General features: G+C 46.1%; 1 protein-coding gene across 4 annotated transcripts; it reads left to right on the forward strand.

Annotated features, from left to right (window-relative positions):
- Positions 1–5,672: 5,672 nt before the first annotated feature.
- LOC134616377 (cytochrome P450 7B1) lies at positions 5,673–18,126 on the forward strand. Of its 4 annotated transcripts, none has more exons than XM_063461235.1 (6): positions 5,679–5,766; positions 10,068–10,204; positions 12,500–13,096; positions 13,678–14,141; positions 14,775–15,086; positions 15,181–18,126. In XM_063461235.1, exons 1-5 carry the CDS (start codon positions 5,696–5,698, stop codon positions 15,066–15,068), a joined length of 1,563 nt encoding a protein of 520 aa, XP_063317305.1. In that variant the 5' UTR covers positions 5,679–5,695; the 3' UTR covers positions 15,069–15,086; positions 15,181–18,126. The 4 variants fall into 4 exon arrangements, with proteins under 4 accessions (XP_063317307.1, XP_063317305.1, XP_063317306.1 ...); XM_063461236.1 differs by having other exon boundaries at positions 13,678–13,884; positions 13,963–14,141; positions 14,775–18,126; XM_063461237.1 differs by lacking the exon at positions 10,068–10,204 and having other exon boundaries at positions 5,673–5,766; positions 13,678–13,884; positions 13,963–14,141; positions 14,775–18,126.
- The last annotated feature ends 482 nt before the right edge of the window (positions 18,127–18,608 follow it).

Below are 18,608 nucleotides of genomic sequence, written 5' to 3' on the forward strand. Positions count from 1 at the left end.
CTCAAAAGTGATGAAGTGTTCCAGATCAAGAATGCGATGAACCCAGACGGAGGATGTTTCATAGAAAAACATCTGGGAGGTCGCTCTCCAACAAATCCTAACATCAAGGAATGTTGTGTCGTGATTATGTCCATCTTTTATATACAGTCTTCAGAAAAATGCAGCACAAAGCACTGGCTACACATTAAACTCTTTCTGACCTCCATACAAACTTTTCTGTTTCAACAATAACAGAACAAATTGAAAACTGTTGCTAAGAGTATTTGGGCTTTTATTTTGAAGGCTAAACAGCTGTAACTTCCTGTACATTGATGGCACAGGAGGAAACGTCCTCTTTCCTTAATTTTTTTAACTTTATTTATCACATTTTAGACATACAGTTAAGTAAAACAGGAATCACATAACGATGACATTGTAGTATTACAACGAGGAGCAATGAGAGTGACGGGGACAGTGAGACAAAAGTGAATACAAAAATAAAATAAATTAAGGAGGAACATAAATAAATAAAAGTTTGCAAGAGCCAAAATCAAGTCAGCAGTTTCAAACGGTTACAGATGTTAACAGTCTCGAGAGCCTCGGTGTTTTTTGATGAGGAGATTGTTCTTATATATTGTGCGAGTTCCATTTTTAATACAAGAAGTTCAGGTTTTCTGCCGAGGACTTTGCTTTTGTGTGTGTGAAATTTTGCCAAAAATAAAACCATATTTATAAAGAAGAAAGCATCATTGTCCTTGTCTTTAAAATTATAACAGCCAAAGATAACGTCCTTGTAATATAGTTGAAAATTAGGGAGAACAGAGTCAGTAATAAACTTGTGGAAGTCCTTCCAGAATTTACATGTAAATTTACATTTACATGACCAAAACAAATGAGTGACTGTTTCAGGTTGCTCTTGACAGAAGCTACAATTTACATTTATTTCAGCCATAAATTTGGACAAATATTGTTTGGTGGGGTAAAACTTATGAATCAATTTAAAGGAAATCTCTTTAACTTTGTTCGTTAAAAGAAACCTTTGTGGAAAAGTCCAAACTTTTTCCCGTTCAATATCTGTTACAAAATTGGCCCAATAAAATATGGCTGATGGAACGGAGACCATTGCATCCTGAAAGAGAGATCTTATTTTGGTGTTCATAGACTTATGAGAGGAGAAGCAAACACTGCCAAGAGAAGAGTGTAACACATCGGGGGGAGTGACCTGAGTGAAAGCAGAACTCTTCCCTTCAACGACAGGTCTCGCTGTAGCCAACGATTAAAGACTTTTGGGGTTTTATCTAAAATAGGAGTGAAGTTTGTGGAGCATCTGGATTGCTCGTTTTTTATTATTCCAAGGTATCCTACAGAGTTTCTTGCAGGTATTCCATGAACTGAAGTTGCTAAACAACTTTTTCACATTTATGCAGGTTGAGTGAAAGTCCGGAGGCTTCAGAGAATGGCTGTATGTCGTTAATGGCCACTGAAACTTGCGAGGCGTCTCTGAGGAAGAGAGCTGTATCGTCTGCCAGCTGACTTATGAGTATTTGTCTGTTAGCAGTGACCAGGCCTTTTAAAGAACTGAGTTTAATGTGTGAATTAAGGAGTTGCACAGAAAGAAGGAATAAATATACGGATAGGGGGCAACCCTGCCTCACTCCACGCTTTAGAGAGAATCTCGGGGAAGTACCAGTGGCGAGCTTTATGGAGCTGTTACTGTTGGAGTACAGTGTCCGAACGGCATTACAGAAGGATTGACCAAACCAAATTTATTTAAAGCAGTAAAAATAAACTCGTGCTCTAAGGAGTCGAACGCCTTGTAGAAATCTAAAAAAAGAATAAGACCATCATCCTGTAAAGTTCTGGGTAATCTATTATGTCTAAAATTAATCTTATGTTGTTTGAGATATGACGCTTCTGCATGAATCCAGATTGACTCTCATCAATAACTTTATCTAATACGGGTTTTATTCTATTAGCCAGAACTTGTGCCAGTATCTTATAATCATTATTCAGTAAAGAGATTGGTCGCCAGTTGTCTAAGAGCAAAGGATCCTTTCCTGGTTTTGGAATGAGGATCAAACCTTGACATAAAGTGGGAGGGAGTGCACCTCTATCCAAACTTTCCTTAAAAACTGCTAAAAGAATCTTGGGAGGATGACAATGGGATTGATGAGCTATTTATATTTATGAGGATAAATATCCGTTTTAACTTTTTCTAAATCTTTTGAGATAAGCCAATAATCGATATGTGAGTGCCTGGTTTGAGTCTTATTACACTATGTGTAAGCTATTTGAGAGATCCTCTTTCCTTATGCTCTCCTTTCTCACATCCCAACCCTGATCCTGATCCGGGTTCTTAACTTCCTGTTGGAAGGGAGTTTTTCCTTCCTGCTGTCGCTGAGTGTTGGTTCACAGGGGGCATCCCTCTAACACTGCAGGCTGTTGGCTGCACATACACGTGCACTAAACTGAATCCCCTGCTCGCACAATTTCACTCAGCAGAATCAGATCAGACAATCACAGCATGAACCCCGATCCTCCGCAAACACGGAAAAATAACTTTTATTTCCACAGCGAAGCCCAGAGGCCCGGCGAGCCGAGGGTTTGAGTCCGTGCGCCCACACTGGCACTTTGTTTCTGCAGGTGATCGCTGACGTGCTGTAACTTAACAGACTAATTCTGGATCCGTTGTGAAGCAGCTGTGGGACAGTTTGTCCATGGCTGAGAGACAGCAGTCACTGCAGGAATCCACACTGAATGTGAGGACGAGCACAGAACTCGGCGTTTGCCTTATCTGCCTCCAAAATAAAAACCGTGCAGAGCAGAAGAAACAAATGTTGGTGTAATCAGAGGACATGCAACATGAGTTTACAGGTAACGGTCTCTGCACAGGACCGTGGCATGACTCTGCCCTGCTTGTGTTTGTGCTGGCAGCTTCACACCAGCTCTTATCGGTGTCACTGATGTCAGATATGAAGTCTGAGTTAAGCTTCCACGTCAGGTTTCTGAGATCGCTGATGTGTCAACACAATGTCTGGAATTTTATCGATTTCCCACTAACTGTTATTGTCTTTGTGTTTTATTAACGCTGATAGAAAAACAGAACAGGAGCAGCACAGCGGTGCGTGTGCTGCTTCTGGCCACGGCTCATTTACAGACCTGAACCTGGTTAGACGACAAAAAGATCAAATAAAATAAAATGATAAGAACAGAAACATTTAAAAACTTCTGTTTCAGTGATCGGTTAATGTTTTTATTTCAGGTGGCAAAGTTCCTGATCTGTAAAGAGGAGCGGCCAATCTCCAAACACATCAGCCGCTGATACCAGAGACACGTTAAAGCATGTTTCTGTCAGAGTGCTCAGAAATGTTTGAGCAATGTCTCTTTACACAAGCCAGCATTGGTCACCCATCACGCTGGGATTCCTTCACTTTTATATTGAGATGATTTCTTTCCCACGCTCGTCGCTGACAGACTTGGTGGGAAACAGTCGAGATGAGAATGTCTAAAGTGGATGTTCAGAGACATTCAGCATCAGAGCTCTGCTCCTGATTCAGTTTCCTTCTGGAGTGATCGTCGAGCATCAGTTCAGGACCAACAAAAGCCTGCCTTCAGTTTGGCTTCACAGACTTAAAAGCTGAAACCTGTTCTGTCATCCAGGCTGTCCAATACCGAGACGCTCCAAACTAAAAACAGGGAACAGTGTTCAGATTTAGAGTCAACAGGTGAAATCTGTGAACGAGTCCCAGCAGCAAAATTCACTGCAGAAACATGTTTCATCAAAGTTCTTCCTGTTAAAAGGAAGTTCTTCCTTTCCGCCGTCTCCAAGTGTTCGTCGTGCATCGTCTGATTGGTGGTTTCTCTCTAATGTCAGAATTTCTCAGTCTGTAGAGCTCAAAACTTGATTTTGGGGAATAAATGTAGTTTTTGTCTCCAGCTGAGGAGATTTTGGACTTCTGCAACTTCCCTTTAATTGAATTATGGAGCTGTGCTCACAGGTCATCTGACCGGTTTCTCCTGCATATACAGGGAGGGGACAGAGCACGCTCTGCTGCCTTTGCACGCTGGACTCATCTAAAACACATTTACCTGTGCAAACACAGGTGTAAGAGCCATGATTTGTAAAGCTGCGTTATCTGAGATCAGAGATATTACAGAGGCTCTTTCATCAAACTGCAGTCTCTCTTTTGTGCCCTACAAAAACGTGTCCTCCTGTTGATACTCGATGCAGACGTTTCATGAAGTCGTGGCCTTTCTTCTTCTCCCTGCCGGGTGGAGCACAGCTCAGCCTGTCTGGCATGCAGAGCGTCCACAGCAGGGACTCGCTGCTTCCTCTGTGAGTGGACTTTGACTCTGTGTGCACTGAGCAGGTTTACACTTACACATTATCTCACGCTGCAAAACCAGAGCAGGGCCTCAGCTCGTGTTCTGTCTCCTTCCTGTTCCTAGATAATAGTTTTCATGTCAGCACAACACACACACACACACTCGGATGTTTGCAGTGTCTGTTAGGCTTTCAGGAGAAGCGGTGTTTTATCAGGTACACGACCGTGCTTCATACAGAGACAGAAAAGCCACGAATGTACCTCCAGATATCTGGTTTTGATTGGCTCGGCCTGCTTCCTGTTACAGTCTGCCCTGCCCGAGCACACACAGTCACAGAACACTTTTAAAATGATTGTTTTTGGTTTTTATGTCATAAGTATTCTTATTGCACTTCAGCTAATTTTACAGGAACTTCTTTGACTGTTACCGAGCATCAGTAATACTGTGGAGCTTTCACCGGCTGAGAAGCATCACTTCATGAAAGCCAGTTTTCTGTCCTCTCAGCCGGCGGATGTAACTCGGTGTGTTGGTGCGGGCGGTTCAGACTCGGCCGTCTGACTTCTGCGTGATTTTAAAGCCTTTCCTGGATTAACTGTGTGGAAAAACAAAACCCACTGAATCTGCAAATGCAAAGTTTGGTTATGGATGCTGTTGTTCTCTTAGCTGGTCTCTGCCACAAACAAACTCTCATTTAAATGAATCAACAGATTTTATTGTCATTTCAACCATGTACAGTACAGAGTGAAGTGAGACAGCGTTCCTCCGAGACGCTGGTGCTGCGACGTATGACATGTAACACACAAACAGGACTACGTAAAGTGCAATGTGCAAAAAATGCACAAATAAACAAGATAAGACAGAACAGGACGATACACACACGAGACAGTGCACTGCAATGTTATCCTGTGACAGTCATGAAACTCGAGCGTTTTACTTCCCAGAGACTTATTGATTAACTCAGGTATATTTTGGCCTCATGAAAGGAAACCGATCACCTGCTCTGCCTTCATCCATTCGTTAAAGTGACGCTGTGATGTGATTAGAGAGAAAGCTGCCTTTGTTTTTTTCACGGTCCCTAACAGTGTTGGTGGTCTCCGTTTTCACAGGCGTGGACTGCAACTGTCCCAGCTGACAGCGAGCCTCCACTCCAACCCCACATCCACGAAGAACACGCGCTCAGTGAAGGAGATTTGAGTCTTCGTGGCCTCGTTTTTATCTTTGTTATTATAACTTTGTATTCTGGGTGTCACATGTGGCATCCATATGATCAATAAAAACAAACTGAAGTTGGTGTGTTTTATTTTGAAAGCTTCCGGTGATGTGCGCGTATATATGTGTGTGCGCGCTCCCGCGGAGTAGAGCTCCGGTGTGAGTCCCGGACAGAGGCAGGATGATGTCCCAGCTGCTGCTGCTCGGCCTGCTCCTCCTGCTGCTCCTGCTGGTCCTACGCGGCAGGACGAGGTGAGTCCGCCCGTATCTCGGTCCGGTCCGGCCCGGCTCGGTTCTGATTGTTCGTGTCTGTGTTGATGAGAAAAGTTGCTGCACGCGGAGCTCCTGATTGGCTCTGAAACGTGTTGATGATTATCGGTTATTGATCCCCCCCATTATTTATGAATGATGTTTTCGTGTTTATTCTGTAGTTTTGACCCGGGTCACGTTCACTGCTAGTCCGAATGTTTCCCAGCAGCGAAGCAAAGGGTGGGGTAGCCTGGGGTCGCTGCGGGACGGAAGTGCCGTTATCCCGTTACAGACTCGGGCACATGGAAGTGTGTGTTGAGATTGATGCTGCCACAGGAAGTGGAAGAAGATCAACACGCACACGAAAGGAAACAAAGAGATGCAGGATGAGGTCACTGAGTGAGAGACGAGCAGAGGTCAAAGTGGGGAGAAGCTCAGACTCACGCACAGACCTGGTGCGTCACAGAGATGTTACAGAAGCTGCGCTGAAGTCTTAGTTTGAGTCTTAGAGGCAGCTTCAGATCGATCGTGACCTGGCCCTACCCCAGTATCGCAGGCTGGTCAGCCGTGAATCTCCTCAAAACCTCCTCCTCAGGACAACTGTAGCTGAAGGAGAGGCTTCTGCTCTCCTCGGGAGACTCAGGCTCTGATGAACAGCCCTGAACTCATGCAGAAGGACTTCAGGTCTGTCAGCACTGAGCTTTTGGGTGTCGAGCTTCATCTCGATGATCCTTGGGTGACAGACTCATCGATAAGATGAATGAAGCAGATCAGAGAGACGATTGATGCAAAAGAAAAATACAGGCAGCAAATCAGTGAAAGTTAATGAACCACAGAAGAACTGCAAAACAATCAGCTGAGGTGGAGAAACCCAAGAGCTGCAAAACTCCTGCAGTGAGGGTGTGCAGAGTGCAGCGTGAGGACGTGTCGGAATTACCAGAGGGGCAAACCGTCATCACCCTGCAGAGGGGAAATCGGTCCAGGGTGGTCATCCCAGTCACTAATGGCAGTAACCATGACCCTCATCCTTCGCGCCGCGCCGGGCGACTGCAGCAAGTTATGGCTGTTTGCCCTGAAGACGGCGATCACTGGTTAAAACCAGCGTACGTCGACTCCTGCCGCTGGAGGGAAGGAGCGTACGGTGAGGTGGAGAAATGCAGCCGTGATTTATGGGAGCCACCTGTTTCAGCTGACCCCAGATCATCAGGTGAGACGGCTGCTTTTTCCAAAGATGAGAATGAAATGGGATGCATCCCGTCTCTGACACAGCGTGACCGTCATCCCATCCCTCCCGTTCAACACATGCTCAACGTCCTGAGCAGGAGTGCATGAGTGCTAGTGCAAGGCGGACCATCAGGGCCTCCTGGAGGACAGCAGCGCACCACTCACAGCCTTTATTACACCTCTATTGCACATTTTGTGAACGGCTGCATTCCCTTCGGCTTGTCCTCGGCTCCAGCGCAGTACAGACGAATGCTTCTGCAGGTGGGACAGGTGAAATATCTGAGCCATGTTTGGATAAATTTGGTCGGCACCGAATCATTTGAGGAGCATCTGATTGATGCGTGTAGTGTGGGGTGTTTAAAGACGCCCACGGCTCATGAGTGACATCATTCACTCAGCGTTTGAAGGGAGTGGCTGACCCTGATAATCATGAAGCATCAACAGGCCAGTGCCGTCCTCCAGAAACTCTCTGGTTTCTTTCTTCTCGCAGCAGATTTGTGGTTTGCACTGCACATCCTGTCCAGTGTTTCCGAGCACTGTAAGGATTTAAACGCTCAGGCTTCAAACTCGGAGCTCCGCTGTTCCAGGACAGCGCCTCCTCAGACTGCACGCTCCGTTCAGCTCTGTCCTGGTTCTGGATCCTTATGCTGGATTCCCACAGCTGAGTGGGAGCGCTGATGCCCATCTGGTGGGACGTTCCAAATATTTCTGTCTTGCATTCTTCAACTCTTTGTCCCGGCGGTCGTTCTCAGAGCGCTGATCGCCTCCACGTCTCGGTCTCTGATGCACTCGGTGTCTGGACCAACACACAACGTGTCGTTCCTCAGTTTCCGCACTTTGCAGTCTGACACAGCTGCTGCAGCTTCATCTAAACTGAGCACATGAAATGGGACAATGTCTCTGGAATATCAGTAACCCGGCTTATGAGCAGTGTGGTTCCACCTGGATGAGGCGGACAGTGTGTGATAGAAAGGCACGCAGGGATCTCTCTGCAGGGAGTGACTGAGGAGTGAATGGAGGTGGGACGCTGATGTTTGAGCGTGTGCAGACACGGCTTCATTAGGTTTGGCCCGCACGTTAGTGCACACACACCGGCTGTTGGTCAGGTGACTCGTTCTGCAAATGCACTCATAGTTTAGTCTTTTTTTTTTTTATTAACACCCAACCGTCTCCCGGGAGAGACTCACACCCGGTTCTCTGGTTGGATTCAGATATCTGTTATGTTTTAACCTTGTTGGTTTACCTTTGGTTTTAAATGTGCGATATAAATAAAGTTGTATTGTTTTGTATTCAGGTGACTTAATGAGAGCAGATTAACTGATCGTGGCGGTGATGTTTGGCTGTCTGGCCCCAATGAAAGGCTTCCTGTCTGTGTTTGAAGAGAACTGGGCCACCTCCAGGGTGTCCCCAGGAGGAAATTCCTCTCAGTGTAAGGCACAAAGACTGGAAGTGCAGGGGAACTCCGAGTGCAGCTCAGGAGAAAACTCACAGCGAGAACCTCGGCTTTGTTAAAGAGATGGTGGAACGTTTCCAGCCGCAGCGCATGAGTGCAGCGCAGTAATGACGCTGCTGTTCGGTCCTTTGTACAAGTTGTTTTCTCGAGGCAGTGAGACGCTCTTCAGCTCGGACCCGGCAGGGCCGCGTCTCTCTTTTATTCCCCCGGAGTCACGATTCCTCTCACGGCCCGTGGGAGTCGTGAAGAGTCGTAGTTTCACTTCTTGGTTACGTTTAAAGACTCTCTTTTGGTGACTTGGGTTACTTTCTGCCTTTGTGTGCGTCCTTTTTACATCAAGTCACTGTGGTCAGGTGAAGGTGATTAAGATAGAGATGTAAATGTACTAATGAGTGAAGGAAGGCCTCAGGTTTGTGGACGTAGTGAAGGAGGAGGTGCAGTGACAGAGGAGGACGCTGGGATAGAAGATGTGACTCCTGAAGGGAGCAACTCGGAGAGAAAGGCCTCACTTTGTCATCCTTTTGCATCGCTTTCAGAAATGCTGTGTTTGTGTTGCACGTCTCTGGGGTCACGTTGTGTGTGCTTGTTTGTGTACGCGAGTCCATCCGTAGTGTGAACACAGAGCATCACTGTGACTGACGAGTGCTTTGAGGTGATCAGGCTGTAAACGCTGGCAGAGAGCTGAAGTCACTCTGTGTCCTCATCCCTCGTTAATTCAGGGTTTCAGTCCCTGTTTACTAATTACGCATAACATCGGAGTCTTGTTGAGGCATGCACCGTGTAAATGTGATGCTTGTTGTGAAAGAGCCTCTGATAGTTTGTTTCTCGCTGTGTTCAGCTGTGACGTGACCGTCGACATCAAACTGAACCTTTCTGTCCAAACTTGCAGCTGGGTGCAGTGTTTCTGGCTTTCTGTACTCGCAGCTCGTTTAGGGTTTGTAACTCGGATCAAAGTGGAGACTTAAACCCAGTGTTGATGTTAGGTCAGGAAGTCGAGCTCAGATTGTGCCTGGGCCGGACGCGTTTTCATGTTTCCTGAGAAATGCCTTCACGACATTCGGGCTCCCATTAATGGAGGAAGACAGAAGCAGGAGTATGCCATCTGTACCACGGCAGAGCTCTGGTCAAACACAGGACTGCTCAGGATTATTATCCAGGGAATAGGGACAGTGCATACATGGGCTGATGCAGCATGTTAGTCTCCTTACATTAAAACATTGACATAAATCAAACTGCACTGACTGATTCACTGTTTAAAAGCAAGTTTACGTGTGAGCTGAAGGCGACACGGTCCATCTGTCCACAAAGACAGTCCTGACACACTGAAAGGCCGACATCAGTGTGCGATTAGACCGAACAGCAGTGAGCCCACAGAAAGCAGATCCTGAAGCTCACAGCAGAGTCTGAAGGAGAGAAGAAAGGTGGTGTGTGCAGAGGTTTTATAGGAGGAGGGAGTGTTTCTCTGCCTGAGGTTACTCTTTATTACAGTTTCACAATCTCAGTGAACAGGAACACCCAACCCTCAGTCAAAGTTCAGATCAGACACACTGTGTGACGCTAGATAAACTGTTTGATGTCAAAGTCACAGAGGTGAAATAATGTGGTTTCTCTTGTGTGTCGCTTGCAGAAGAGAAGATGAGCCTCCTTTAATAAAAGGCTGGATTCCTTTCATTGGAAAAGCTCTGGAGTTTGGGAAAGATGCCCACAAATTTCTGAAAGAACATAAGAGGAAGTTTGGAGATGTGTTTACGGTCCAGATAGCAGGTTGGTATTTCCACCGTCCCACCAGCCCCATTAAAGGGAGACGGCCTGTCTGCACCTCAGCAGCACAAACTCATTAAAACAGTCCAGAGGTGCACTTCAATCATTCATAAAAATCTAAGTCCTGTAAATTTATACAAGTGTGACGCACAGATTGTTACGGAGCACAATAACGCGGTGACAGGGTGAGCCTGTGACAGGAGACACACTCATTTTATACCCAATCACCTGAGTGACCACGAGCCAGTGAACCTGTACGCTGTTCCCGGGTCATTATACATATTAATGTCATGTTCAAGGTTTCTAAATGGTCAAACTTTATATTATTAATATGTTTTTCTGGGAATGATTCTGAGGAACTTATCAATAATGTAGATAATGAATGAGACAGAATTAAGGTGAATGATGGGACACAAATACAGGTAGAAAATGAAAAAGCTGAAATAGTAAAGCAGAATAAATTCTTAGGATTGATAATATCAGACACGCAGTCATGATTATAACTGTCTCTGCAGACGTGTTCTCTAATTCTTCTGTGTTTAGCTTCTAGTGTCGAGCTGTGAGGAAATAATGATAAAAATACACAAAATTATCTTTTCAGGACACTTCGTATAATACACACAGTTGGGTATTTTCATCATACAAATTTCTTATTTTTAGAGTCAAAATAATTAAAACTTCAGGGCTTTGTTAGTTAATGTTTAGAGCTCAGAGTAATCTATTACCAGTTGATATTTAAGATCCTTTGGACCACAGAGCTGGGGGAGTTTAAGGTGCTCGTGGGGAGAACTTCTGGGAAAGGTTTTTGTGTGTCTGTGTTTGGGTTAACTGTTAAATCGCTGTATAAAGACGTGGTTTTAATGCAGTGCAGGGCTGAGGCAGCATTAAGCTACAACAGGTGTTTTCAACATGTGTCCAGTAGGGATGGGTATCGAAAACCGGTTCTTGTTGAGAACCGGTTCCCACTGTTTCAATTCCTTGGAATTGTTTGCCATTTTTGCAAACGATTCCCTTATCGATTCCAGTCGCCCCGAATGACGTCACCACGTTGCGGAGCGTTATTTACCTGGCAGGAAACATGGCACCTAAGCGGCTCAAACGCTCAAAAGTTTGGTCATACTTTATGAGAACGGATGACAACAGGGCAACTTGCAATACTTGCAAAGTAGATATTTCATTTAAAGGAGGAAACACTACGAATATACAAAAGCATTTGCTCACAAAACACGCGATGACCTTAAATGAATGTCATGTTTTTAATTCCGCTCCGGACTCGTGAATCTCAACCCAGCAGCAGCGGTAACGTTTGCACGTCCTCTCCCGTTAATGCGGCAGGTAAATAATCAACTAACAGTGCATATTATGTTAGCGCGATCTGCCTTATTACAAAACCTGCCGTTACTGTGCATTTAGGTGACCATGATGAGACAGACAGAGTCTGGCTGGCTCAGATGCTGGCAGTTCTCGCTGCAGTCTACCGGTAGCGTCTCCTTTCAGGCCAGAATGTCACCGAGCAGTGACTAAGTTTGTGGTCAAAGGCTTGCACCCGTTTGCCACAGCAGATGCCCCCGATTTTCGGTAAGTGAATGTGTTTAATTGTAGGCAGGGACATTACTGGATATTCTTGTGTAATTGCTACAGAATAATTTATGTTATACTTTGTTATTGCTACAGAAGAATATTTATTTTATTATTTTACATTTACAGTTTTTTCCTGGGGACCCTGTGACACCCCATTGAAGAGCCGTAGGCTGTGGATCTCTTAAGATCTCACTGTTGGGTTTGTAAGGCCATGTTACTCCTAAGTTTCTATCTGTTCAAAGAGAAGATATAAAACAAAGTTCTAAGCTAATCGACCTTAGTGTTCTCCTTTTTTAAAAAGAATCGATAAAGAATCGAATCGTTAAACAGAATCGAAAATGGAATCGGAATCGTGAAATCTTATCAATACCCATCCCTAGTGTCCAGTATGATAATACAACATACGTGTCATGAGTGTACAATTACGTACACTCAGGAAGGAGCAGCATGACTGAGCTATGAATACGCCGAGTACGCACCTGTTGTACTAGAAGACAGCATTCTCCTTCCTGTATATACGCTCTGTCTTGTGTATATATGTACGCACATGCTCAAAGTGATCAGTCGGCTCCTCCAGCTGTTTCTCTTCAGGATCTTTCCAGCTGTTTTTTTTGCTCTGTCCCAACTTCTTATAGACATGCTGACCTTTGAGCTGACCTTTTATCTTAAAATGCTCCAGTCTGAGATTGATACGGTTTGCATCTTTTATAAATACAGGTAAATACATGACCTTCATCATGGACCCTTTACTGTATCCCAACATCATCAAACAAGGCCGGCAGCTGGACTTTCACGAGTTCTCCAACAGGGTGGCACCATTTGCCTTTGGCTATCCACCTGTTACTAGCAAGTTCCCCGGCCTGCAGGAGCAGATCAAACGCGGCTTCATTCTCCTCCAAGGGGATAACCTCACGCCCCTGACAGAGAGCATGATGAGTAACCTGATGCTGGTATTTCGTCAGGACTACCTGGACCAGGAGAGCAGCTGGAAGACCGCCTACATGTACAAGTTCTGCAACTCGATCATGTTCGAGGCCACCTTCCTCACCATGTACGGCAAGCCGCCATCCGCCAGCCGCCACAGCGGGATGAGCGTCCTGGAGAAGGACTTCATCAAGTTTGACAAGATGTTTCCGCTCCTCGTCGCTCAGATACCCATCTGGCTGCTGGGACGGACTAAGGCAATCCGCCAGAGGCTCATCAACTACTTCCTGCCCCACCAGATGTCTTGCTGGTCACATTCTTCAGAGTTCATCAGGACACGATTCGAGATGTTTGAGCAGTATGACACGCTGAGGGACTTCGACAAAGCAGGTAGATGATTAGCTGCTGTCCAAACGTGTTTCTGCTGTCCTAAAGCCCAGACCTTGAGTGGCTCGTGTGCAGCTGTGGTCAGAGGTTAACATCCACCCATCATGGGCGTGAATGTCTTGGTCATTTCAAGTTTTTAATCACTTCTTTGAACTGTTCTAATAAATGTCCCTCAGCAAATTCCACCTTGACCAAATGCTTTTGGTTTCCATCGTCAAGCTTCTACAAAGTTTTGACTCTATATGATGATATTTATTTAATGGTAGAGTTCATTTAAATTGAACTGACTCGGCTTTTAAGCGTAGTCCACAAATACTTAACGGGGTTCAGGGTTTTGTGGAGGCTATTGCAGAAGCATCATGTCAGCCTGCTTCATGTGTTTGCAGTCATTGTAACCATCCAGCTACTGATGGATTTAGTCCTTTTTTCCATCCACTGTGCAGTGTACCAGTACCACTGGCAGCTCAACAGCCCACAATATTGACAATAATTGTTTTTCTGACCTAAATAAGTATTCTGACCTGAGTTTAAATGCTACGTGGAAGCTTTTTGTGGATGATATTCTGCATCCTGCTGACTTTCAGCTCATCACTTTGCCATCCTGTGGGCGTCTCTGGGGAACACGGTTCCTGCTACTTTCTGGGCCATGTATTACCTGGTGAGTCACCCTGAGGCGCTGCAGTTTGTCCGTCAGGAGCTCGAGGACGTCCTGAGACTCAGCGGAGTGGAATTCAGCAGAGATAAGGATGCGACGCTGACCCCGGCGCACCTGGAGAAACTTGTCTACATGGGTACGTGCACACAGAGATTCTGCATTCGTACACTTAGAGATGTGAACCTGAAGATCATTGACCCGACTTTCTCCACAGAGAGCGCCATTGAGGAGAGCTTCCGCCTGTGCTCGGCCTCCATGAACATCCGGGTGGCTCAGGAGGACTTCAGTCTGCGTCTGGATGCCGAGCGCTCGGCGGCCGTCAGAAAGGGAGACATCATCGCCCTGTACCCTCAGGCTATGCACCTGGACCCTGAGATCTACGAGGACCCAGAGGTAAGCTGGACCACTTTTCAACTTAAAGGACTCAGTGCACCTTACTACATGCATTTGTTGTTTTTAACTGATTACACACCTGCCTTCAGTGCCTTAAAGTGAGACTTTAAAGAATCCAAATGACACAGCGTGGCATTTCTTTCTTTGCGTTTATATTCAGAGGGACTGTTACCCCTGAACCCTTGAATCCCTACAGAATGACAGTTAAATGTTGTTTTGTTTTGTGAAGTTTTTGTGTAACTTTAAGGCTGTGTTCATCCCAGCAGCAAGCTAATCCCTCAAAGCACCACACATGAATCACCTGGTGAGTCAGGTGTCATGTGATCAACTCCAAATTAAGAGAAAAGTCTGGAAACCTTTGAAATCCACACAGACTGATTATCTGCTGTTGGGGGAATGATGGGTTATTAAAGCAGCACAGGGATCAATACTGCCATCTGTTGGCATTTTAATCAAACGTGTGGCAGGGCTCCGTCTGAGCCCAGGTTTATTAAGTCAGTGGTTTCTTCCTCTCAGGGCTTATAGCCGAGGCTGTAGCAATCATTTCATTTGAAGTGAAGGGATGCCACGTTTGACTCTGTCGCTCTCGTGTTGTTGTTCGTCACGCTGTCGTTCTTCTCTCTGTGCCGTCAGACGTTCCGGTTCGACCGCTACGTGCAGAACGGCCAGAAGAAGACTGACTTCTACAAGGATGGCCAGAAGCTCAAGCATTACCTCATGCCTTTCGGCTCAGGTGCCACCAAGTGTCCCGGACGTTTCTTCGCCATCAATGAGATCAAACAGTTCCTGTCTGTGATCCTGCTTTACTTGGACCTGGAGTTGGAGGAGGGCCAGAGCAAAGCCACCTTGGACCTCAGCAGAGCCGGCCTGGGTGTCATGCTACCAGCTAAAGATGTCCGCTTCCGCTACAGGCTGCGGCCTGTCTAACGGGGACCTCACCAGCAGGTGAGGTTCCTCTGCACGGGCATATCCAACCTGGTGTTCTTTGAATTCTCGATCACGTTCTGCTCAGATTTTTCTAATTTCTGCTGCGATTCAGCTTCATTTTCAGTCGTCCTGGTTCCCTGTGAGCATCGACCTCACGGCGTGCACTCCTGTGCACAGCCTGGACAGTGAGAGACCAGGAAGAACCAGACGTGCCTGCTGCACATTAACGGCTGTGGAGATGTTGGACAGGTTGAAGCTTCCAGCCTGTCTGATTTGTTCTTTAAAGCTTCGTCAGTTTTAAAAGAAGACAGAAAGTAATTACTACGTATTTTTGCACCTTCGTTACTGTCTTTGTTTTCTGTGCCTCAGTTCTGAGCTGTGATGACTGTTTGCCAGTATGTACCTTTATATAGCACTGAGGTGTAAATACTGTATGAGCCAGGAGCTTCAGGTAAACAGTGTTGTTTTTGCATGTTTTCATATTAACACTACAGCTCTCTTACTTTGTAGTAAGTCCGGCAGCGGTTAGCTTAGCTCCCCGTAAGCATCCAAAGCTTCTTTTAGAGTCGGCTGTTAACACAACACCGTTAGACTGTGTCTCACTGGCTACACGTGATCTCAGATTCTACCACAAGGGGGCAGCATTTTAGCAGTGGCACTTGTTGTCTTTAAATCCCTCTCAGACTAAAGCTGTCAGCAGACTGAGAAATAAACTTGTTAGGTCAGGGGTGTCCGACTCCAGGCCTCGAGGGCCGGCGTCCTGCAGGTTTTAGATGTGCCAGCTGATTTAAATGGCTAAATGATGACCTCCTTACATGTCCTGAAGGTCTCCAGAGGCCTGGTGATGAACTAATCATGTCATTCAGGTGTGCTGACCCAGGGTGAGATCTGCAGGACACCGGCCCTCGAGGCCTGGAGTTGGACACTCCTGTGCTCAGGTGTAATACCGGTTTGTACCACAGGGTGCAGCGAGTCAGTGCCACCTGCATGTAACAAGGTCAGCCATTAATGGCACGCTCTTACTCAGAGCGGTGGAGTGGGAAATGTCGTAGCCCTCTGAGGAGCGTGTAAAAACACCCGGTGATAAATGCTGCCCCCTGGTGGTAGGGATGGGTATCGTTTAGATTTTATCCGATACCAGTACCAAACCGGTACTTTTGAAACGGTGCCGGTGCTTAAACGGTGCTCAAACCGGTGCTTAAAGAATGGAGAACACAAACTTTGTCCAAAAACCTCTCATGTTCAGCTGTTATTTTGTAAAAAGATAACAATGTTAGCCTTTTCTGCAGCTATAGGGCATATATGGTATCACTCTTGGCTGGAAGCAGTGCTTAAACAATGGAAAAAACACAAACTTTGTCCAAAAACCTCTCATGTTTAGCTGTTTTCCACTTTTTCTTTGGTCATTTTAGCCTTTTTGGCCAGGGTGAAGGGAGTACCTGCCATCAAACAAGAAGACAGCCGCATGTAACTACGACGGTGTTTGCTAGTTCACCTTACATGCATTAATGTAATAACGTGGTTAGCCTACTCAACGTAAATTACACACGAACAACATTAAGCTACTCACGCAGAGAAGAACGGCTGCTGCTGCCATCATCATCCTCATCATTTCTGCTACACTGGCAGGGCTAGGGGCCAGGACTCTACTCTTCGGGTTTTTGGGGGATGTTGCTAACTCCGGGTCTGATAACAGGCACCACACCCACAGTAGATGTGCTCGGTGTGAGGTCTCGCAGCAAGCTATCAAATACGGTGCATTTCTCTGCTTTTAAAAAGACGCTATGCGTCGCCAGGTGTTTCATCAGATTCGAGGTGTTCCCTCCTTTGGACAGTATCAGCTTAAAGCACTTGTTGCAGGCTGCTGAGTTTGCATCTTTTGCTGTGAAGTACAGACAGACTTTTGACCGCTTCGCCTTGGGCATTTTTAATCTTTAGCTCTGCTCTAAAAGAACGTACATAACTGGGCCCGCCTACTACGCTTGCAAAGGTAAAATGATTGGCTAGAATCCAAAGTGTATGACATCTCAGGAAAAAAAGCACCGAAATAAAGCACCGAAATGTGCGCTGCATTTCGGTCTGGTTACTACCCTTTATGTCAGAACCGGTGCCATAATGGCACCGGATAACGGTACCCATCCCTACCTGGTGGTGAACACTTCAAAAAAGAACCTTTAAACCGAGCGTTCACAGACAGTGAGGCTGTTCCTGTAGCGCCACCTAGTGTCAACACTCTGAGCACATCAGACTGCAGGTGGAAAATGATGTTTCAGATCTGTGATGTGAGACGTGCACAGTGAACCAGCTGACAGATTTAACGTGAAACTGTCCCACCTGTGGATGAACTGTGCCGAGGACCTGCAGGGCGCCGTTAAAGGAGCAGTTCACCTCAAAATCAAGTGTATTGTAAAATGGTAAATGGCCTGCATTTGTATATCGCTTTACTAGTCCCTAAGGACCCCAAAGCACTTTACACTACATTCAGTCATTCACACACACATTCACACACTGGTGATGGCAGCTACATTGTAGCCACAGCTGCCCTGGGGCGCACTGACAGAGGCGAGGCTGCCGGACACTGGCGCCACCGGGCCCTCTGACCACCACCAGTAGGCAACGGGTGAAGTGTCTTGCCCAAGGACACGATGACCGAGACTGTCGGAGCCAGGGCTCGAACCAGCAACCTTCCGATTACAAGACAAACTGCCAACGCTTGAGCCACGATTGTAGGTCTAGCTGCTCTTTATCCACGCAGACGGTGTTAGTGGGAGCTTCCCCCTCATGGGGCTGTGAGGAGATGCACCAACACCGAGCTTTTAAAAAGTGTTTCATTCAGGAACTATTTTCTTTGCACTAATTACTCTAAAATGTGTTGATTTGATTTGGGTGTGAGCCGTCCTTTTAATGCAGCCAGTGTACAGAGGGCCTCTTACACACTGTGATAAAGTACTCTTGTAATGCAGAAGCACTGATACTCCACAGTAATACCCGTACATGTGTATTTTAATGTATTTCAGGTGATTTTGGTCTTTTATTATTAAAATAAAATGTAACATGCTGCGTATTGTGGAGTGTGATGTTATGTAACCTGAGCAGCACAGACGCCGAGCACGACCAGCTTCTTTAATCTGCTAACCTCACGTCTTTCTTTGGCCATGAAGATCTAAACAGAGAGCAGACGGAGATTTAATCAGGGTGATGATTACAGCTCCACTCAGGAAGTTTCTTTTGCAGTTACGCCTTGTGCCAGGAGACGCACGCCATCGAACACTAATTACAGGAAGTAGGAAAGAGAAAGTCCAGCGGTGCTGCTGTTTAGCACATCAGCAGCACTCACATTAAACAGACACAAAGCCTGAGAGTCGTTTAAAGCAGCGATCTGAAGGTGAGGGGTCAAACTCTGTGCAGGCATGGCGTTCACCGTCAACCACGCCCACTTCCTTTGGATCCTGAAGCAGACAGCGGCACAGGAAGCGGATTCAGAGGAGGCTCAGCAGGAACACACAGATCCTTCTCAGCTCTGAGGTGCAAACGTACTCG

Source organism: Pelmatolapia mariae, linkage group LG18, assembly GCF_036321145.2.
Source record: "Pelmatolapia mariae isolate MD_Pm_ZW linkage group LG18, Pm_UMD_F_2, whole genome shotgun sequence".
In the NCBI taxonomy this organism is placed as follows: Eukaryota; Metazoa; Chordata; class Actinopteri; order Cichliformes; family Cichlidae; genus Pelmatolapia; species Pelmatolapia mariae.